We start from the raw sequence: 23,117 nt of genomic DNA, 5'->3' as shown, positions 1-23,117 counted from the left end.
ATCAAGTTCTGGAGACAGCTTGGCAATCTTGGAGAACCCATTGTCTATTTTTAGGCCACCTTTTTGTTATTATTTAAGAGGTTTGCATATTAAAGTTTTATGTAACTTGTTCCTAAAAAGGTGATCAACTCAATTAGACCAGCAGTGGGACCAGCCAGGCTCCCCTCTCACCACTTGCTGACAATGTGGTGGTCGAAGTTAACTCCAGAGGCCAGAAACAAACTGTCTTCCCGTGTGAGATAATGGGTCAGATGAGAAAGCAAATGTTGAGATACATTTCTTCTGAACCCAAACCCCGTGGTCCCCGCCACAGCCTTGGAACAACTTAGAAAGAGCTGGGATTTGGCGCTCGTGGCGATACCTGCATTACAAGCTCGCCCTTGGCTGGCATGCTGCTGTCAGACTTCCCGCTTTGCTTGTCCTGTGAAAAGGGAGAAAAGACAAGCATGTTTTGGGGAAGGGGGGAAGCCTCAAATAAAGAAAGAGAGCAGATCAAAAATAAATGGCTGATAGAAAGAAGGAGATCAGAAAGTCAGTACAGTGTGGAGAGTTTTTTTTCAAAGTGGGGCTTTGTACCTAAAAACAAGCATGCACCCCTATGAGTTTTTCTAGGATTCTCCAAGCCTCTGTCATCACTTGCTCTGACTTTAACTTTGAGATACTGGCAAGGGACATGAGAGGAGGGGTGCCACAATTGCTAGAATTTTAGTTTGTTGATTTAGAAGCGTGAGCTCTGAGAAGCAAGTTCTTAGACTTGGTTTCTCTGCTCAGCACTATCTAATGATATGATAGTAAGTTATGTTTCTTGGTTTTGTTTGTCCTGTTTTTTTTCAATATTATTTATTTTATTGAGGGTTATCTCACATATAGTAAAATCTCAAATATAAATTGCACAGCTTGCTGAATTTCGTGTATGCATATGCCCTTGTAACTACTACCTCTTCAAGCATAACCCTGTTATGACTCCCGATACCATACTGGTTTTGCCTGGCTTTTGAATTTCATATAAATAGAATCATAGAGCATATCTTCTTTTGAGTCTAGCTTCTTTTGGTCACCATTATGTTTTTGAGATTCTCCATGTTTTTACATCTATGCATAGTTTGTTCTTTTCCATTACAATGTAGTTTTCTAGTATAGGAATACCATATGCCTATATGCCTCAATTTATTTATCTAGTCTACTGTTAATGGTTATTTAGCTGGTTTTCAGTTTTTGACTATTAGGAATAAAGTAGGAATATAAACATTCTTGTACATGTCTTTTGGTGGAATAAATGCTCGTATTTCTCGTAGATACACAGGAGGAGAATTAATGGGTTATAGAGTTTGTATATTTCCAATTTAGTAGATACTGCCAAATGGTTTTCCAAAATGGCGTTTTTTCTTAGGTTTTTAATGAGAAAGAAGTTGCTGGTTAATCAAGGATGAGATGTGAGGAATCAGTGAGACTTTGCAACGTTTTTAAGATGGGAAGAGGACAAAGTTAAAAAGTGGTGCTCGTTTAAAAGAGGAGTCTTCAACACAGGTGGATATGTTTCAGGTGGGGATGAAAGTTTAATTTTTCTGCTTTCATTCCCAAATGGGGCTGAGACAGCCAGGTGGAGACTCTCAAGGCAGAGGGAGATCCATGTTTGGACACAGGAGAGAGGCTGACAGGGCTGAGGGAGGCTGGGAGCCCAGCCGTGTGCAGATGGCGACTGAGCTTTCTTTAGCTGCACTCTGCCTGCACAGGGCTCAGGACAAGTGTGCTTTCCTTGATGGGCCATTTCAGAGTGGTGGCCAGAAGTTGGCACCAGTTTAGTCTGAGCAGTTTTTTCCTGCAATCTAGCTGGTGCAGCACTGATGTACTGAAAACACAAACCCTAGGAGCTCTCAGGGAAGCCCTCTGAGGGATGTGAATGTCTGAATGCTGCCTACATCTGAAATGTGACCCTGGAGAAGCCAGAGCCCTGGCCAGGACAGGAGCACTTACCCGGGTGATGGGGCATATTGAGGTGGGCAGTAAAATATGGTCTCGGAGTTCCCCTCCATCACACAATGTTGATAATTCACATTTGCGGTGAAACTGGAGGAAAAAAAATGATGGTGAGAGTGAGTGAAAGTGATCAAAGAAACACCAACTATGAGGGTTTAGAGCTTTGCTGGGCAGGCAAACTGTCTAGTGCCCCCCGAATCCTGATGCACTACAGGCTTTGGCAGGATCGCCGAGTGTGTGTGTGCGTGTGTGTGCGTGTGTGTGTGTATGGCCAGTAGTGCCAAGAGCTGCCCATGGCTACGACAGCAAAACAGTCATGAGCAGGCCTGGGCCCTTCAGCGTGGCACCCTCATGTTGATGCGAGAGCCCCCCTCGGATATCTGCTCCCCAGGCTCTGGGACTCTGGCAGGAAGGAGATCTCCATGAACAAACTCATGGGAGGCTAAAGTAAACCCCATGACTCAACCTCTGCATTTTGAGAGTTCTGCAGGCTGATGTGGAGAAACTTCCTTTTTGCAGCTGATACCTGGTGAGGGGGACAAGAGACGGCACGGGTTTTCTTTGGTGGGCAGATGAGGCAGCTCACTGGCTGCTGGCGGTGCTCCTGGTGTCCAGAGGGGCTGTGGACTCTAGTATGTGCTGCAGCTCTGGCAGCGGGTCCAGGCCTCTGACCCAGGCAGTGGGGCTGCCTTCAGCAATGTGCCTTCAGGCTCTTGTTCCTCTGATGCTTCTGGTGTCTAATTCCTCTCCCACTCTGTCAGTGTCCCCAGCCCCAGATGGCACCCAGGTGATGGAAGTTCATGGTCTGGCCTGCTGTTCCCAGCTGCCAGGCCACACAGACAGTGGACTGGTCAGCTTCTTCTTAGACAGCCCTCACCCCCTGGTTCTGGGGGTGCCCTCTCTCTGGGTAGCTTGGTGATTCTCTGGAGCACTGTTGGGGCATTTAATGGGGGCTCTGGGGCCCTCCTAGCCTCGCTTCCCTGGCTCTGCTCATGCCCTCTGGTAGGATGTTCACTGCTCCTGGGCTGCAGCTTGACCAAGCAAAGAACCACACTGAAAAGAAGCAGGGCCGCCTTGGGCGCCAACCCACCGTCATCCGGCACCACACGCAATGCCGTGCCGTGACACTCTGGTAGCACTTGATACTTTTGTGGCAACGGTCACACTTGACAGAGGAGTTCCCTTCCACCCATGCGTGCTGCATCACCTGCAGGAGGGAAGGGTAGGGTACCAGGGAAGGCCGCAGAACCACGCCCCGGGGCCCTGGGCTGGAGGAGGAGGGGAGGGGGAGCCAGAGGAGCTGTTTCCTGTTAGGGGATGCTTATTGGATGCTGAATTGCTTTGCTGTGGTCTCTCCCTGCCTAACCACCACCATGCTAATCATGGTAGATAAAAACCCTCTTCGCCTGCATTCTGAACAGCTCGTTCACCCTTGCAGGCAAGCCTCTGAGCAGCATCTTGTCTGGCAGTCCATCTGTCTGTCTTGCAGAACTCCTTGCAGAGTGATGTGCTTGCGTGCGCTCTCTTCTGGAAGGCAGCGTGGTGCAGGAGAGCTCTGGAGGGCTTGAGTGGGCTGCAGGCAAAACTGGCTGGAGTCACTTGCAGTGGGGTGACCTTTGCAGCCAGTTCCTGGTCCTCTCTGAGTCCCAAGTCCCTCATTTGTAGAAATTGGCATCATAAGTCCCACCTTGGGGGTTTCTGGGAGAATGCAATGAGATAGTACACTTGGAAGGGTCTGCCTGGCATAGTCCTGACCCTTTGGAGGTTCTACTGTTGGGTAATTCTCTTCCCCCTACTCAGCCTTCACTGCCCATTAGAACCATCTGGGAAGATTCTAGAAGTCCTAGTGCCCAGCCCACACTCCAGACCAAATAAATTGAGGCTCTGGGGGTGGGACTTTTCATTAGCATATATTAAAGCACTCTGGGTGATTATAATGTGCAGCTAAGACTGAGAAGCACTTTAGAAGGAAGTTTGCAAAAATGTCTAAAGAAATTAGTGAGGTTCCACCGGTGCCTTTCACACCTGTTTCCTGGAGAGCTGGCTGTATCTGCTCCCCGGCCAGGAAATACCACCAAGGCAGACTAAGAACTTGCAAGCTGGGAATGTCTTTGTTTGTGTGTCAACGTGGCTGAAATTATAGCAACTGACTCATGACACCACTATCTGGGAGCCTCAGCTCTCGATTCTCTCTCTCTAGAATTCTACAGAACTTCTCAAAAATGCCCACCAAGGTACTCTGAATGGCAGAAGGAAGTGAATATGGACTCTAGGGGATTGTAGGGGCACAGCCTGAAGTGCCCAACTGTAAGCACAATATTAAAAATACATGAAATATTTGCATGATACTATTCATGTTTGTATTAAATAAGAATAAATATTTTAAATTACTTAGCAATTAAGCTGCTTAATACCTCCCCTCAGGATGTGTTTGGTAAAACTATTGCTACAGGAGATGTGTAACATTTGGTTTGTAGCTTCTCACCTCTGCCTTGCACTCCTGAGGGTTTAAAGAATTCAGTTTGTTAATCAATTTGCCATCTACATGGTCACATTGAATTTGCTCTGAGATTATTATCATTTCCATTTTGCAGATGAAAAAATGAGGATTTGGAGAGGTTAAGTGACTGGCTCTAGGTTCCAGGGCTGGTGGTGGCCAAGTAGGGACTCACAGCCAGGTCTTCTCCTCCAATTCCAGGGCTGTCTCCCCAACACCACGCTGCCTTCTCTGTTCTCTTGGGATCTGAAGAGATGGTGAAGGACTTGGTTTGCTCCTGAAGGCTCAGAAGGTTGTGAATGCGCCATGCCAGCCCTTCAGTGGCCTTGGTACGTTCTCTGTGTGGCAGGTGGCCAGAGTGCAGGCTTAGGGCCTGAGCCCAGAAGGCACACCGTGTGTCCTGGTGAAAGGCATGGACATGGAGGGGTGTGTATGTGGGTGGTGCAGAAGGAGCAGATGAGAGGCCATGCTGAGTCCATGGGGCATGCAGATGCATCTGAGGAGGAACTTTCTCTCTCAGGAGTCCTGCAGGAGAGCTGGGTACCACTCACTGAGATTCCTCAATGGAATCCTCCCTCTGCAGGAAGGCAAAGTGCCCTTCCTCTGCTAATTTTATATTTCCAGACTGGGTGAATGGCGCCACCCAATGGCCAAGTTAGAAACCTGACAGCCATTCCCTGCCTCTTCCCCTCTCTCATCCTCTGCTTCCCCATCACCGAGTGATTTGGTGGTGGTACCTCCGAATCATGTCTCAAACTCTCCCTTCATTTTTTCTACCTGAGCCAATAACTGGCACGGCCTGGGGGACACTTGGGACAGACCATGCTGCAGCGGGTGAGTGTGCCCCCACCCCTGTCGGGCTCTCGGTGCAGCACTACCATTTTGCCTCAACTACTGGAAGAATTTGCCCCCTCTGATTTCCTTCCTACGTCACACTCAGAGTGATTAACCTGATTTGCAAACTCAATTATAGCTTCATGTACCTGAAGGTCTTCAGTGGCCTCTTGGCTACATAGGAAACCCCTTTCTAAATGCTCTGGCCGGACAAGACTTTCTCTGGGCTGGATCTCACAAAGTTCTGAGTACATCTCCTGCCACTTCCTTTTAAGCACCCCCTGTCCCAGCCATATCAAACTCAGTGCAGATCCCAGAATAAGCCATGTCTCCATGCCTTTACACACGGGCCTTCTTCTACCTGGAGTGTCCTGTCCTCCATGTCTCGTGAAGGCCTCCTGATTTGTGTTCAAGATGCAACTCAAATGCCACCTCCTTTGAGAAACCTTCCCTGGCTTCTCCTTTATGCCTCACTGTACATTCCACATGGCCTTATGATTATAGCATACATCTCTCTACTTTGCACTTTGCTTACATGCCTGTCTCTCCCCCTACACAGCGAAGTTCCCGAGCAGGCTGGGAGCCATCTCTTATAACCTGTGTGCCCCCCAGCACGGTGCCTGGCACGTGGTGGGCACCAGGCAGATGCTGAATGGATTGATGAATGAACAGGATGGTTTAAGGGTGGTCCTCCAGGCAGAGAAGGGACTGGATAAAGCTCTCAAAGCCCCTTCCTGCCCAGGAATCTGTGGTGATGGACATGTTGCCCGAGGTAGCATGCAGTAGAACAGGTCAATAGTTGTCACCAACCTCGCCGCTCCTTTTGGTTTTTGAGTACGTTTTGACGCATCCTGGAATGTTTTTGGATACACAGCGTTCATGGACAGTGTATTTACAGTCTGAAAAAAAATAAAGAAGGTGCTTGTGAGTGACCACCTAGGAAAGGCCCAGCCACCCTGCACCCCAGCTAAGGCCTATACCTCCCTCTGGATGGCCAGTGAGAGGCAGGGGACACATGGAACTGGCTTGCCTAGCAGAAATTAGGACAGTCCCTTGTTGTTCCTTGAAGAGAGCGTCCCTGGGTTCCCCCAGTCATGCTTCTGCAGCTCTCCCCCACCACACTGCCTTCCTCCGTGGGAGTGAACGTAGCGGGAACACATCCCCAGAATGGCCCGGTCACAGGGGACACTGGTGAATGGACAGAAAGGCCAGGGGGACTTGGGGTTAGGCAGGCCCAGGCCTGACCTCTGGTTCTGCCATTTGTGATGATCCACACAATCTAACTTGCTTCACCTCTCTGAAATTCAAGGTTTTCTGTAAAATGGGAATAAAATGGCCTCCCTTTCTCTCTGCAGGAATTTTGCAGGATTAAATGAGATAACTTATGTAAACCACCACGGGTGCGGGTCAGAGTAGCTATTCCACAAATTACAGTGGTTGTTGCTGTCCCTACTATTATGCAAACAGCAGAGGCTCACAGGCCTACAACTTAACAGGAATGAGACTGTGTCCGTGAAACCTGAGTGAAGGCTGGATTCGAACAGGTGCCGGGAAGACTGGTGGTGGAGCCCTTCTTTCCCCTGCTGGTGCTTGCTCTCGGTGGGCAGTAGGCCCGGCTCTGCCACGGTGGCTTTTGTGGCCAAGGTGGCTCTCTGCCTTTCACATGTGCATGTCACATGAAACTCCCGACCCGTCACGGGTGGTTGGCAGACTCTGTGCGCCCACACACACTGGCCCCTGCGAAGCCTCCTCCTCATCCCCTTGTCCCTCCCTTCCTACGTCACCCTTCTCCCTCCTTCCTCTCCATCTCTCTCCTGTTCTCCTTGCCTGTCTCCTCCTCTCTTTTTTTCTTATCACTTGTCTTTTTTTTCTTCTTTCCCCTCTGACTTTACTAAATGGATTATAAAGTAAAACAAACGTATAGTTTTAATTCTTATTGCATTTATAGAATATAAAACATGTTGTTTATTAATTAAAAAAAAAAAAACCCAAGTTCCTCTGAACACACTTGGAGTACAGGTTGACTCAAAAACCCCACTAAAATTATGAGATGCTTTTTTAATGATGTGTGACTTTAATAGTTTTTTTCTAGGGGGTCAGTGGTCCATGGCAAGACTCCATTTGACTTGGGTAAAGTAAAAACAGGACATACAGGCCTTTATTCCCTGCTGCTGGAACAATATGGGTGGTCCCTCAAGCTAGGAAGCAGAAATACTTAGATCTTCCCTGGACCGGATCAACTAACCGTGTGAAGAGCAAGATGGTGTCTGGGGAGAGGGGGTGGAAGGAAGGCTACTCACAAATGCAGCACAGGCCTTGCTTCCGGACACCCATCAGCATGATGTGGCAGAAGCTGCAGTAGGTTGGTTTCTTGAAATGCTTCATGGTCCAGGCGTGCCTCCCGTCCCCCTTGGAGCCCTGCAGGGGTAGTGGGAGGTGAGACCGCGAGCTGGCAGCCCTTCGCGAGAGGAAGGCCAGGGCTGCCTCTCACATGTTCTTTCTTTTTCTAAATAAGACCCTCTTCTCATATTTGGAAGACAAGTAACTCTTATTTTTTATTGTTTTAAATACATATCAAAACAAAGTTCTTTGCGTGTGTTTTCTAAAATTAGCAAATATTAAAAATGAGGAACACTCCATGGGAGTATATAGGTGCAGGATAAAACAAGCCCTCTCCTACATGGGTAGTGGATGTGTATATGGCAACAACAGTTCTATCCGTCTGTCTATCTGTTGTCTCTCTCTCTCTCTCTCTCTCTCTCTCGCTCTTTCTACCTATCTCTAGCATCTTTCCATCTAAAGATCCTTTAAATGTTTACAACCTTTGACTTACAAATTTCCCTTCCTGAACTCCTAAAGAAATATTTTTTAGAAGACAGATGGAGCATTTTTGTTTCTGTTAGATGCTTAACCCAGCATTATTTAAAATAAAGAAAAACTGGAAATATTCTACAGGTCTCAAAATTACCAAAAGGTTCGTTGTGGTACATCCATATGACTCAATGTTAGGTGGCAATCAAAAAGGTTTATGGGAATAATGGCTTGGGAACGTGCTCATGATATAATGCTAAGGGAAAAAAGCATAATGCAAATTTGACACCATGTTCTGATCTCAGTTTCATATAATAAGATCTTTGTTGGGAAGAATTTCACTATTAACAGAGGTTAGCCATGGCTGGCAGCAGCCATATGGATTTATTTTATTCTCTAATTTCTACTTTCTTCTCTTGGTTCCAATTTTTCTACAATGAATATGTACTAGAGTTATAATCAAGAACAGTTCATTTTGAAAAAACAATGTATTCCTACCAACTTTCTGTGCACAGATAAAATAATAAAAAGAGAGACAGAGAGAGGGTCAAAACATTTCCTCCTGACTTGGCCCTGAAATGAAATCCTCCTTGCCCTCTAGGTAAGCCAAGCCTCACACAATCACACACCTTCCCTGGAACACCACGTCTCCCGCCTCCCCACGGCACCGTGGAGCACAGCCTGGGTGGAGGCTGTGGCTTCAGGAAGTCCCTCCTGCTTTTGCTATCTCTGGACCACAGGCTCCATCACCAGAGCAACATTCTCGGGCTGGCTTTACGAGTAGTACAAGCTACCATAATAAGGTGATGAGGCTAGATGGTCAGGGACATAGCGTCCAATGTGACTGACTCAAATCCAATTCTTACGTGTGAGGCACCTCTGATTTGGGCTGATCCCCACAGCCGGACCTGGTCCTGTGCTCAGACTTCTGCTGTGATCTCCAGAAGTGCCCACATTCTTTTCCAAAAGCTGGTCTCCTCCTCTAGGCCAGGTTAAGCTCTTTTCTTCTCACTACCTCAAAACCCTGCTTCTTCTAAGATGTGAATTTTATAGAACTAAAACCCTTTTATGTGAGGGTTTAGTAAATAGCTTCACAAATTGACGATGATTCCTCAAAAGACTGATTCATTCATTTGACAAACATCTACCTCAAGGGATTTTTGTAAGAATGAAATGAAATAATGTAAGGAAAGCTCCTAATCCAGTGTCTAACACATTGTAAATTAAAATTTATTAAGTTCCTACTCTGTACCAGACACTGGGGGGCACAAAAATAACCAGAGTATTCACATGCAAGGAGGTGGATGTATTCCTATTCTAGAATGAGAAACAGAGATTCCGAGGAGTTATATAATTAGCCCGAGACCTCGCAGATGATGAGTGACTGAGCCAGTTGTCAGACTGGAGGCTCTTGCTGGTCCCAGAGCTCATGCTCCTTCCATCCACAAACCAGACTCTTCCTATATGGACAGACGGGAAATTACAGCCCTCTTAAGAAGATTTCTTTATGTTTGGCCTTCTTTATGTAGCCCAAAGGACTGTCCTTTTATCTGAAAATATTAGCTGAGTCAATTAGCAAACCCCTCCTTTCTCAGCTACAATTTTTATAGATTCAAGATAAGAAGCAAATGGACCATGACTCAGGGTGAGGCAACATTTCTGCTTGGGTTATAGCACCATCATGTGGCTCTTTGCTTTTGGCACGGTGGAGGCTGCAGAACGTGGATGTTACCTTCCTTATGCACGCCAGGATTTAAACTGCTGCTACAAGTTCACCAGGAGAAAGACTGCTTTGCGTATATCCCATTCAGAGATCCCCAGGCTCTTGCAGTGGTTGTAAGTGGATTTTGAAAAAGCCAAACAAACAAGAGGACTTTTAAGACACTGATGGGGGCTTTTTCCAAAACCCCAAAGGGTAAATGTTAACAACTTATTTAGTACATATTTAAAGACAAATGCTTAAAACTTTCAGTTAATAGGCCGGGTGTGGTGGCTCACGCCTGTAATCCTAGCACTCTGGGAGGCCGAGGCGGGTGGATCGCTCGAGGTCAGGAGTTCAAGACCAGACTGAGCAAGAGCGAGACCCCGTCTCTACTAAAAACAGAAAGAATTATCTGGCCAACTAAAAATATATATAGAAAAAATTAGCCGGGCCTGGTGGTGCATGCCTGTAGTCCCAGCTACTCGGGAGGCTGAGGCAGTAGGATCGCTTGAGCCCAGAAGTTTGAGGTTGCTGTGAGCTAGGCTGACGCCACGGCACTCACTCTAGCCCGAGCGAGACTTTGTCTCAAAAAAAAAAAACCAAAAACAAAAAACCAAAAAAACCCCTTTCAGTTAATAAAAACTAAATTTGCATTTGTTTTTCATTTGCCACTTTCCTGATGTAAATTATAGTTTTCTACAAGGCTGATTTGGCATTTGGGGGAGACACTGGAGAGAATATTGAAGAAATAGACACACAGCTTCTTAGCGGGGGATTGTGGAATGAGGGGTGTGATGTTACTGAATGTGTGGGTGGCCTCTGGTACTAACTTGGTGTGTGTCCTTGGGCAAGTCCCTTTACCTCTCTGGGCCTCAGTCTGTGAAATGAAGGGGAAAGGGTCAGACACAAGGTCGTTTCCAGCTCTGATATTCCAGGCTTCTAAGGAATAAGATGGGAGTTGTGTAGATCCTGGTTCCCTGGTTTCTACTTAGCACTTGGGAAGAACTGGACATGCTATGAAATGATCACAGAATTCTTAGTTCTTGGGCTTTGGAAATAAAGGCTCAGCTTTAGTCCCGAATTGCAGAACTGTCAGATGCAGATATCACAGGCAACAACAGCCAGTGAGAGGCCCACCCAGCTGCACTTCCTGCTCTATTCCTCTCCACGAAACTTCTGTAATCTCAAAGAGGTGTTGTCACACAACCCAGGCAACTGTCCTGGTAAATGCTTAATGTCACCATTTGTGCTTCTGCTAGTCCAATCTTCCTTACTTTAGCACAGAAGCTAGTTCACATGTAAATAAGCAGAAAATGCAGTAACTGAGTGGCTCAGGTGCAGGTACATATAACCATTGTTTTCATATTAAGCCTTTACATTGATTTCATCTTACACCCTACTCTGATCCAACTGGGAGATTTCTATAACACACCCTGAACTTTTGAGTTTTTCATCAGGCTGTTCTCCCAGCCACAAACTTTCCCTGCTATCACGTTCTGACAGCCAAGTCATATCCATCCTTGAGAGCCAGATCAAACATCCTCCTAGGTCTTTCCACCTCATTTTTATTCTCAACAACGGGATATCAAAATCTCAAGCATTCTTCAGCGACAAGTCAAACACCCTTCTAGGTTTCTTCCCAGGGGGCTAACTCTCATGTGTGGGATGTTAGAAAGTGAAGCATCTTTGGAGTCAGGAACAAATTCTGCAAACTTCTTTCACTCCTTAGGCTCAGAACTTCAGTTTTCCATCTGTATAAGCTAGGATAAAAATACTTACTTTATCTAGTTGTTTTGATTATTAAATAAGTGATCATTCATGAAAGCCCCCCCAACAGATCACTGTTTTTTCCCCTCTCCCTTCCTCATTACTTCCTCCCCTTCTTTCTTCCCTTCCTTCACCAATTCTCCTAGCATTTTTAAACCTAATTTGTTGAAAAGATGGAATTATTCTTTGAAGTTTTTTTGTTTTTTGCCCTTTGCCTGGTTGAGTATAAGTTTCTTGTGCCTGTGTGCTCTCACAGCATGAAGAATAGTATTTTTTATTTAATGGTATTTAGTAAATGTCTGTTGAATGAATGAGTATATTTAGGGCACCAATAGGTAAAAGGGGTGAGAATAGAGAGGACTTTTGAGCTGGCCTGGAATGCCTGGAACGTCCCTTGGGAGTCTGGGACAGAAGCCAGGGAGATACATAGATAACATGGAGCTGATGTCCCCGAATGGCAAGACTCTTTGAACTCGAGCTTGTTGACTTACAGAGTCATCCATCCCCAGGAGGACCAGCAATGGGATGGTGGTCATCCCTCCATGGACCCATTCCTGCAGGGACACAAAACCGTCCTGGTCGTAGTCCATCCCGTGCAACATCTCCTTCAATATCTGTGGGATCCAAAGAGCAACAATTGTTCATTGCCACAGTCAGCTCTTCTACCTCCCATCCACCCTCTGCTTTCTCCTCTGTCTTGCGTTATCTGGTTTGTGTTTTACACCTTTCCCCTCTTACTAGAAGCAGGGAAGGGAGCAGATGTGAATGAGGAGGCCAGGCATCTAGGTCTGGCTCTGCCCTGGGCCTTCGTCTGGTCACCCTAACTCTCAGGGTCCTGGTTTGCTCATCTGTGAAAATGGGTATAATATTGTTATATTTGTAGCACTGTAGCAAGGATTAGATAAAATGAATATAAATTGTCTAATATAATACCTGACATATAGGAGCCCCCAAATGTAATTATTATTGTTAATATTATCTGATGATTGGGACAAATCTCTGAAATCCTTTCTAGAGCTAAATTCTTTGACATATGAATTCCTGTTATAAAATTTTAGCTCTGGTGAAAAGGTTAGGGGAATTATTATTTCAGTTACGTCTACACTTTTTCCCACTGCCTACATTTTCCCTAGCAGAGAAGGGGGAGGTGAGGTGTAGAACTCTAGGGAAGCTGCCTGTGAGGAGAAGAGTCTGGGAGCACCTGCACAGCGTGCATTTGCATCAAGTCCCGAGTGGGGTCCACTCTCATCTGAGAAGCTCACTCTGAAGTCACCCCCCTACGGACACTCACAGGCCTCAGTTCTGTGGGATCCCACTCCAGGTACTGGGCAATATGCAGCATTTGGTTGACAATGCGATCCATCTCCTAGAAAATATCAAGGGGAGAAAACATCCAGGGGAGACCACCAAAGATGTGCTATCAAGAGCAAAACTCAAAATCCAACTCAGTGGGAGGACGGGCAGGGTGGAGCATGAAAAGAAGCTAGTGCAATACAATGGCATTTCAGGGGGAGCTCACTGTTTCTGTCTTGACCACAAAGCTCAGTGGACAACAGAAGCCCACAAGAAGCACACAGCGTGGGTAAGCCAGAGGTATGCACACAGTTCACTGAACAGTGACCTCCTGGACCCAGCTGGACCCCTTCCTTCCCCTATTCTGGAAAGCATACAAGGCACTTTTATCCTTCTTTGTGATGGTAGCTCCCACAAACCCTTACAGACCAAGGCAGTCTCTTCTCCCCCTTCCTATCACCCCTCATCTCCATGGCTTTAGCAACTTGAGATCCGTGTATCCCCTTAGTGGTCAGTTTCCCTTGGATGGAGGGTTACTGTATTGGTCCAAGCTCATGCACTATGACTTAGATTTCTTTTGGCATCTCCTCTGTTTCCTTTGCATCATGGTCCAGCCCTGAGCCCAGGACGCTGTGAACAAGAAATTCATGGGGATGTATTTGCCTTTTAGTACCAAGGCCAGGCTGCATTTAAAACCTCAGCATTGTTGGATGCTAATGAGTCAGTGTGCTAAGAGCCACATTGAAACATATGGGACTGAGGAGGCGTTTGGTGTCAAAGTGAACATCACTTGGGCATCATCTGAGATGTTCGTGTTAAGACTGCTTTGGGAGGACATGTTGGTGGACTGAAGAAAGATTCAAAAGTGTTACACCTCACCCCAGGTAGAATTCTGGGTCAAAACAAGCATACTAAAACCCAACAGGGATTTAAAAAATAACATTTCATTTAAATTAAAAAATAATCTATTGCAAAACTACAGGATAGGGCAGTAGATGAGGGCAAGAGGATGGGCAGAAAGGTGGGGACAGGGCTTGGCAGCAATTCCAATGGAAAAGAGCTTGTGAATCTAGCTGGGTCCAAGATTCAGTGAAAAAAGTGTGATTCAGGAACCGAAAATCAGACTCAGTCTCGGGTTGTGTAAAGAGAAGCAGTGGGCAGATTTCAGGATGAGCAGTGCTCCTAAGGTCTACCCTGGTCAGGCCACAGTGGGATACTTAGAATTATAGAGGGGTGGGTTCTGTTCTGTGCCATATTTTAAGAACAACATTGACAAACCAGAGCTTGCCCAGAGTGGATATTTAAGCTTGCCTTATGAGAACCAGTGCTAGAATTGGGACATTTCAGCCTGGAGTTTTTAGGACAGATGTGATAGCGCCTCCAAATACTTGAAGGCCTATTGTGTAGAATCAGTATTCCACTTGTTCTCATCAGGTAAGAGGGCAGAAGGAAGCCCAGGGACGTAGGGAAGGGAGGAGTTGAGGGTTGGCTTATTTTGGTTGGATTCCCTGCTTGGTCGGGGGAGAGGAAGAGGAGGGCAGAAGCAGGCTTTGTGTTGAAACCCTTGCCCGGCAGACAGAGAGGTGCCTTGTGTGCAGGAAGGAAGCCTCTCTAACAGTGGAGTGGCTCTCAAGGTAGCGGGTGACCTCCCCACTACTGGGAGTGTTCAAAAAGAGCCTGGGAGCCCATCTACGCGGGATTCTGGATGGGAAGTTGAATCAGATAACTATTTTGAGATTTGCTTTAGTCCACCAATACTACCTTTAAACTATATCTGGAATGTAACCACTTCTTACCACTGGCGATGATTTTACCCTGTGGAAGGTTACCACCATTTCATGCCTTGATTATTTCAATAGCTTCCTAACTGGTCCCTGCTTGCATCCCTGCAGTCTATACCCGCCCAGCAGCTAGAGCAATTCTGTTAAAACATAAGTCAGTCATGCCACTCCTTTGCTCAAAACCTTCAATGGTTCTCCATTTCTCCGGAGTAAAAGATAAACCCTTTTAATCACCTATAAGGCTTAGCATGCTTTGTAAACTCCTCACCCCCCTCTTCCCCATCCCATAACTTCTCTGATTTCATCTCCTATTACTGCCTCACTCTGCCCTCATCTATGTGCTCATTCTGCTCCAGTCACACTGGCCCCTAGTAATCCCCAGCATCCCAGGCTTCCCTCATGACCTGTGCACTCGCTGCTCCCTCTCCTGGAAGGCGCTTCCCCTAGCTACCCCCATGGGGGGCCTTCCTTGGCTCCCCTAGCTAAAGCTGCGACTCCTTCCAATACTTCCTTTCCTCCTTTACTTTTCTTCTTAGTACCTATTTCTACCTAACACATATTTTACTATGCTGTTTAGTGTCTATGCTTGGGCTGGAGTGAAAGCTTCAGGCATGGAATTTTGTCAGTTGGCTACGCTGATGTCTTCCCCAGTGCTTAGAGAGCACATGACGTAATGTAGACAGTCAGTAAATATGTGGTGACCAACGCTTGAGATTCTGTGATTCTCTGGTGGTTCCCTCAAATGGTCCAAACCCCAGTATTGCAATGTGGCTGGAGGGATCCTGTACAGGCACCCTGGGCTTTAGAGGGAATTGGGATGATTCAGTTGGTCTAGCAGACTAGCTTTCTTTCCTCTCTCCTCTCGTCTGACTCAGCTCCATGCAACTCAACCTCAGGCCTGTCCCGTTAATGAGCCCTGTCTCTGACATTGCCAGTCATGACCACAGGCCTGTCTGACTGTGTTTGCCTTCTTCCTTTTCCATTTTGCCTCTCACTCCATGATCCCTGACTATTCCTGAAGGGGTGGGGGTGAGTCTCAGGTTTTCCCAGGTGCAACGGGATAAGATCATGTGCTCAGAGCAGACAGAACCAGACTCCTGGGCTCATGCCCTGGAGTATGAGAAGAAGCCAAGGGTGATGTCAGAGCACACCAGCAGTAACCAGCAACCTCCCTTCCCTTGCCCTTCTCTCGTGGTCTTGTTGCCTCCTCCACATCTCTCCTCTTGGTCCCGGGACTCAAGCAGAAGACTGCAGTGGGAGTTTGTGCACCCCGATGGGGAAGTTAAACCAGAGGAAATACTAAAGCACCTCCCCATTCTGAGACTTTATGATCCTGGGCTTCTGGAATGAAAAGATAAGTTGGCATTCACTCCCTGCAAGGCTGGCTCTTTAAAAATAGGAGGTGGAGGGTTCTACTCAGATTTCTGCAGCCAGTATTAAGACGTTGCTATTCTTACAAAGATGGGACTGAAAATTTTTGGATTCTTCCTCCCTCTGCTCCCCGCTCCCCCATCCTTTCTCAGACTTAGGAGGGATAGTTAGAGTGAGAGCTTACCGCTTGGTCCAGGAGACCGTTCTCATCTGAATCATAGAGACGGAACATGACTGCAAGAAACAGAGGTAAGGCTTGAAGTGTCCTCCAGAAAGCAGGGATGGCTGGGGTTTTGATGCTGCTGAGTTTTTAGATCAGTCCTGGCCGTCACTGGGGTGAAGGCTGTGCAGCCAGCTCACCCTCCCTCCAAGCACAGAGTTGGACTTCCTTACAGAGAGGGTGGGCCAGGGAGGAGAATCAAGCCACCTGGCTTCCAGACCTGTCTAAACAGTAATTCTGTGGTTGATGAGAGCCAGGTCCCAAGTGTGATTCCCCAGAGAGCATGCACAGCTCTCAGCATCACTATTACACAATGCAAAGCAAATGCCCTGCTGGTGGTGGGGCAGAGGCACCAGAATTACAGATGGGCCTTTGCTTCTATTGTGCACAGAAAGAGTGTAGAGTTAGGCAGAATTTAAATCCTGGCCCTGCCCTATCATGTCTGGGGTGTTCAACAAATTATTTAACTTCTTTGGGCTCAATTTCCTTATCTGTAAAATGGAGATTATAATATTAATAGTTTATTTCTCTTACTGTTAGTATGAGGATTAATGTGTAACTGATACGCCAAATTCACAGTGCTTGGAATGTAGAAAGCACTCAACAGATGCTATTTATTTTGATTTTCTTTTATCAATAAACACTTATATATAGTGTTTAATAGGTATAAGGCACTGTCCCATGCACTTACTCATTATTACTCAATCTTTAATAATACTATGAGATAGTTACTACTACAGAAGCTATTATTTTTTTTCCCCTAAAGTGTCAATATACTATTCAGAAACATCTTCAATCATGTTCTACCTTCAGGGAAGTGATGTGGGATAAGGAAGATCTGGGAAAGAAATTTGGATAAGGGACAAATGTTCATTTATGGGACCTAGAAACCTGTATTTCATTCAACCCAAAGGCAGAGAGATCTGTCTGTGGTCTCAGAAGTAAGCAGGGTGAGTAGCAGAGAGAAACATTTCTTCACTTTCCTCTTGCTCCTTAAAACCCATCATCATGTCTGCTTTCTCTGGGACCCTCCTCCAACTGGTCCTTCCCTCACACAAAGCATCAGGCCTCTCAGCATGTGCCCACCTTGTCACATTATTCCTGCTGAGTTGCCCCTGGGTTGTCAGTTCCTTCTAGAAGTTTTACTATCTCTGCACCTTGTGTTTTTCAGTGGTGTGTCCCTGGGTGGAGTCTAAGTAGGGTCCATGGGCTTCCGATTTTCTGTGACCCCTCGGAATGTCAGAGGCGCGTAGCATGAGCTGCTGACTCACCGAACAGATGGCCCAATGACATAAAGAAGGACAGCCTTTCCTACCTGCATCTTTCCAGGGCTCCAGGCTTAGTCAGCTCTCTAAGGGGTCCTGCTGTGTATGAACAATAGAACTAGAAAGGCCTGAGTAAGAACTCTTATTTCTTAGAAGTGTGGCCTTGGGCAAGTCTTTAAACCTTCCTGTGTTTTCTGACGCATAAAATGAGAATAATCACATCATTCTTCTAGGGTTATTGTGAGGATAAAATGAGACAATGCATTTAGAGTGCTTAGCAAATATAAGGTTTTTAATGACGAGAATTATCACTGTTATTATTGCATTGGCAATAGGTGGGATTCCAGGCTATTATTTAAAAAGAACAACAACAACAACAACAACACACACACAACTGCTGGGTTTTGAAAAAGAAAAGCTTAGCTTGTTTTCAATCATTAAAATTAAGGGGAAGGATTTAAATTGATTTGGCTTAGTAAAAGACAAACCAAACCAAAATGAAAAATCTATAGGACCAATGACCAAGTTTCTGCAACAAAAAATTACAGGGGAAGAATTAGCAAAAGATTAAAAGAGAGCAAAGAGACATAATAACCAATGGCAATCTATGTACTTCACTAGGATCCAGATTCAAACAAACAAAAAATATCTAAGATAATTGGGAAAATGTGGATATTGACTGAATATTTGATAATATTAAGGAATAATTTTCTTTAGCTGTGATAATGGTGTTGTGGTTATACTAAAGAAAAACAGTCTGTGATTTTAGAGGTGTGTACTGAAATATTTACAGATAAAATTACATGATGCCTGGAATTTCCTTCAAAATACACTGAGGCAGAGGGAATGGGTGGGAGGTAGAGACGCCACAAGATTGACCATGAGTCGATAATTGTTGAAGCTGGGTGATGGGGCCATGGAAGTTCATTGTACCCTCTACTTTTATCTATTCTTGAAATTTTCTATAATAAAAAGTTTTAAAGTGTCTTTTCATTGTCATTACAAACTCAGTCTGAGAGTCACTAATATAAAGAATCTGCCACATTCTCTTTGGCAGTTATTAACAAATATAATGCCTAAGACTCAAAATCCAGCTAAATGTTGAAAATAATTTGACATTTCACTTTTAACTTTAGCCAGAAGAAAACAGAAATCTGCTACATTTGCTACCAAATTAGCACTTAAGACTTGCAATTGTTAACACCTCAAACCTATGGGGGAGATTTTAAGCTCAGCTAATGAGCAAACTGTTTCATTTTGTTTTGGGCGAGAGTTAACCTTTGGCAGACTTGCCTTGCTAATGTTTAAGTTTTGTTGTTGACTAGTCTTATTAATTGGAATTTTGACTTTTGCTATAATGTGCATGTTTTTCTTTACTTAAGTTCCCAAGAGAAGCAAAGACAATACAAATTTTTAAACAAGGTTCTATCATCTTCTATTTTAAAAAGTATGCCTGGAGGTTCACAGAGTCCAGCGAAACCATCCCTGGACTGAGCCATCTACTGGACTGTAGGCTGTTTCAGCCTCTGCGAACTTTCCTTTCTGCTACCAGGTTTTATTCTCCCCCAAAAGATGTGTTTTTGAAATCAACTTTAGTAGCACCATGAAACCAAGCTCAACTCCATTAATTAACTAGCTCTTTCTCTAGAGGCCAAAGAGCTTGGGATGGGGGTTGGGAGGAGAAATGGAAAAAGCCTTAACAGATAGAGGTTGATTAAATCTCAAGAAAATAAGAATTCCTCATAGTTAAAACATTGCTTGGGCACAGAAGGAGGACAGATGTTGGATATCTTTCCTTGAAAAATCCATTAATAGGAGGCAGCAGCTTTCCTATTGGAGGCTTTTAGGAAGCTCTGCTAGCAAAGCAAGGAAGTCTTGATCCTTGGGTGAGGCCTTGACTTCTTGATGAGACCCCTCTTCCTTTCCAAATTCCTGTTCTCAATGCCTAGGTCTTAGATGCCCTTCCCACTTTATATGGTACTAGTCCTAGGGTGGATTCCAGGAAAAGATGTTCATATCACCACTGGTGATAGGAGAAACAAACCTCCCCCAAAGAGGCAGGACCCATAACCTTGATCCCAGATCACTCTCCAGTGTGTTTGGGAATAATGGACAGGACACCAGATCTTCCTCTAGGAAAAAGCTGAAGCCCTTGAGAGGGTGAGCACTTACACTCCAGCTTATCCTGAGGTCTCCCCGTCTCCAGCAGGGACAGGTAGCACACGACATCCTTCAGGTACACTATGGGGGATTCTGAGCTTGAAGACTGAGCAGCAGGGGCTCCTGGGAGGGTTGCAGCCACCTCATCTTCAGCTGGTTCTTGCTTCTCGGCCATCTTTGATTCTGTGCCAAGAAAAAGAAAAGCATCAAGGAATACTTCGTGTTCAGTAAGTTTAGTAAGTTATTAAACCCCCTTTTTTGCCCTATCCTTTTCATCATCAAGCCAACAATTTTGTATGTGTCTTCAAAAGCTTTGGTTACATAGAAATGATAAAATGAGTGGCCATAGAAATCCAATTTACGGGGTTCATATTCTCTGAGTGGACCCCATTCTGACCACTTTAAGAATATATTTCTTTGTAAGACATTCATCTATACTCTGAATAGTCAGTGTGATTTTTGGTACTAGCAATAGTCAGTCCACAGGTAAATATCATTTAGCCTACTTTTTGGGGAACACACCCAACTTATAGAAGTAATTTTGAGTGGGATTTCAAAATGGTTAAATGAACAATAGTCATTTACTAACATACCCTCTCACAATATTCCTTCTCAAATATATGTAAAGACAAATATAGAGAGATGAATATTCAAAAGAAGAACCAGGGATTGATAATTAACCAATTTCTACAAATGGGAAGAACTTTGACCAATTGCAAGCCTAATAAGTTTGATTAAGAAAATGTAGAAAGTGACTTATTGTACCACAGGAATAAAGTAACTTTTCCCTCTACATTTTTCCTCTCTTAGGTAGGAAAACTTTCTCTCTTTACACTCTGTCCTCTGATTCAGAAATATAAGATCTATTACTAACAAGAAGATTGGGCATCTCTGTTTTACTGTGTGATTTCTATTTTTTTCAGCCCCCCATCTCCATGCTCATCAGAGATGATTTCTCAACATCCACCAGGAGTGTACAACTCACAGAAACAATGAACCAGGGAATAAAAGGATGATGGGCAGTGGAGAATCCAACTTAGGTGTTGTAATACCGCCAAGCAATAAAGTGCTGGAGGCACAGACAGTGGTGGAGACAGCCCTGACAATAATGCCTGCTGGGGGAGGCAATGCTACCCATACACTCTCCATTCAGAGAACCAAAGAGCCACGCGACAGGAGCAAAAGTTCCCTCTCAAGCCTGACGAAAGCCTGCTAGGTCGTTTGTGTGAGGCTGTGGGTCTGAGAAGGGAGTTAACCATTATCCAGATGGATAGCAGGAGAGACCACAGGTTGCTGATGCACTCTGTATGTTACAAAGGTCCCCATGAAGTGACCAAGATGGAGCCTATGAAACAAAGCTGCAAAACAAGGAAAAGAAGCTTCATCCAGAAGTCTCAGAAGACCAGATTTTTGAAAGTAATTTTCTATTGGACAAGACCTCGGCAGGTTGCAGGAAGATACTAAGTAGAGTACTCTGCTCTACTAAACAAGAGCAGAAAATCTCAGGGTTGAACAAGTAGAGGTGAAAATATAATAGGATGAAATAAAAATAGGGATAGTGAGATAGGGGAGGATTGTAATAAAATTACATATGCAACAGAGGTATAAAATCATCATTGGAAGAAAAGTTATGGAAAAGCATAATGTAACAATGTAGAAGACAAGTGAGAGAAGTCCTTTGTACTGCATAGTCCATCATACCCTAAGTTATTGCTATCTCCTCAGATTATTCATCCATCAAATCACTATCAACGACTTCCACTTCGACTAAAATGAAGTAACAAGGACCAGATTTACTCTACCACTTGAAACAACTAAAAAACTGGGCAAAAGATATGAAACAACAGTTCCTAGGACATTGAATATGAGGCAGCACCAAATAATGATCCTGAGATGGTGGGATGACCCCTACAATTGCTACATCATAGTGTTTGGGAAGAGTTTCTGGGCTGCAGCGCAGGGGAGGGGGATCCCAGGCAGATCCTGGCAGTCTTTCTCAAGTGAGGTGGAGCTGGGAGTCCGGGGAGCCCAAGGTGGCCAGAGTTCATAGAGCAGAGCACTGGAAAGGAGGGAGCTGCAGGGAGAAAAAGCTCTGGAGAGATGTAGAAGGTTCCCTTTGAACAATCAGCAGAGCTCCCTTCAATTTTTCAGCTGATTAGTGATTAGCACACTCATGTGAGGAAGCTGAGGCTGGGGAGAGAACCAGCATTAGAGAGAACAGTCCCTGGAATGCAAAAAGAACCAGGAATAATGCCTATTCCCATGGGTCACAGTAGAACCCCCATAATTCACGGAGCATTGGCAGAGCACTCAGAAGAGTTTGCCTCAGTAGTGAGGCAAAATTAGCCCTGGAGTAAATGCCTTTCTGGTCCTGTCCAACGAAGCTTAAAAGATAGACCCCAAACAGACTATTTCCAAGTAACCTAATTGTATCCTAAAACAAAGCTCAAGAATATTTGTAGGTATACAAAAATATCCAATACCCAACATTTAAGGAGATAATAGGAATTCTACACAAATTCTTTCGGAGGACTTAGGAGGAGGAAATCCTACCCAACCCATTTTGTGAGGCCAGCGTTACTCTAAAAAGCCCAAACCAGACAAGGACATGACAAGACATGAACATGAATATCAATATCCTTCATGAACATAGAGGCAAAAGTTCTTAACAAAATTCTAGCAAATACAACCCCATAACATTAAAAAGAAATTAAATAAGACCTAAATAAATAAACAGTTAAGCCCATGAAAAGATACTCAGCATCATTAAAGTACAAGAATATTCATAATAGTTTTATTTGTAATAACTCCAAACTGGAAACAACCCAAATGTCCCTCAATAGGTGAATAGACAAATTGCAAAATATCTATATATTAGAACACTAATTGGCAACTAAATATGTGAACCATTATATTTATTTATATACATAACACAAATAAATCTCAAAAGTATTATGGTGAGTTAAAAAAAGCCAGACCCAAAAAAGTGATACCATTTATATAAAATCTAGACAATGCCATCTAATATATAGTGACAGAAAACAGATCAGTGGTTATATGGGCATGAGGAGTGGGTGGGTAGAGAGGACAGGAAGAAGAGATTACAAAGAAAACTTTTGGAGATGATGAATATGTTCATTATATTGATTATGATGCTGATTTTACAGGCGTGTATATATGTCAAAACTTAATAATTGTATGCTTAATATATGTGCAATTTATTTTATGCCAATTATACCTTAACATTATTATAGCCCTTTCTGAAGATCCTTGAATTATTAGAGCTGTGGCTGGATCTTAAGCCATGGCTCTAGTTTTCATGCAGGTCTACTGTCCACTCCTGTCATGGGGATGCTGGGGCCCAGGAGGGCTGAGTGGCACTGACTCTGTCCCATCAGTGCCCTTCCTCCTCCTGCTGCCTTACATGACATAGCTCTGA

At 44.7% G+C, this 23,117-nt stretch overlaps 1 protein-coding gene across 4 annotated transcripts in view; it reads right to left on the bottom strand.

The window, feature by feature from the left end:
* DGKG (diacylglycerol kinase gamma) overlaps positions 1 to 23,117 on the bottom strand; it is a 181,833-nt gene that overhangs the window by 102,617 nt on the left and 56,099 nt on the right. For 2 of the 4 annotated variants that reach the window (XM_069472806.1, XM_069472807.1), the window contains exons 6-14: positions 19,691 to 19,861; positions 16,218 to 16,267; positions 12,880 to 12,954; positions 12,080 to 12,202; positions 7,609 to 7,726; positions 6,119 to 6,207; positions 3,068 to 3,184; positions 1,975 to 2,067; positions 362 to 421 (exon numbers count right to left, since the gene is read on the bottom strand). In XM_069472806.1, coding sequence (XP_069328907.1) covers positions 362 to 421; positions 1,975 to 2,067; positions 3,068 to 3,184; positions 6,119 to 6,207; positions 7,609 to 7,726; positions 12,080 to 12,202; positions 12,880 to 12,954; positions 16,218 to 16,267; positions 19,691 to 19,861 — 896 coding nt within the window. The remainder of the gene's footprint in view (positions 1 to 361; positions 422 to 1,974; positions 2,068 to 3,067; positions 3,185 to 6,118; positions 6,208 to 7,608; positions 7,727 to 12,079; positions 12,203 to 12,879; positions 12,955 to 16,217; positions 16,268 to 19,690; positions 19,862 to 23,117) is intronic. The other 2 variants (XM_069472808.1, XM_069472809.1) reach the window with 2 other exon arrangements.

Source organism: Eulemur rufifrons, chromosome 7, assembly GCF_041146395.1.
Source record: "Eulemur rufifrons isolate Redbay chromosome 7, OSU_ERuf_1, whole genome shotgun sequence".
In the NCBI taxonomy this organism is placed as follows: Eukaryota; Metazoa; Chordata; class Mammalia; order Primates; family Lemuridae; genus Eulemur; species Eulemur rufifrons.
This window is presented reverse-complemented; position numbering and strand designations above follow the sequence as displayed.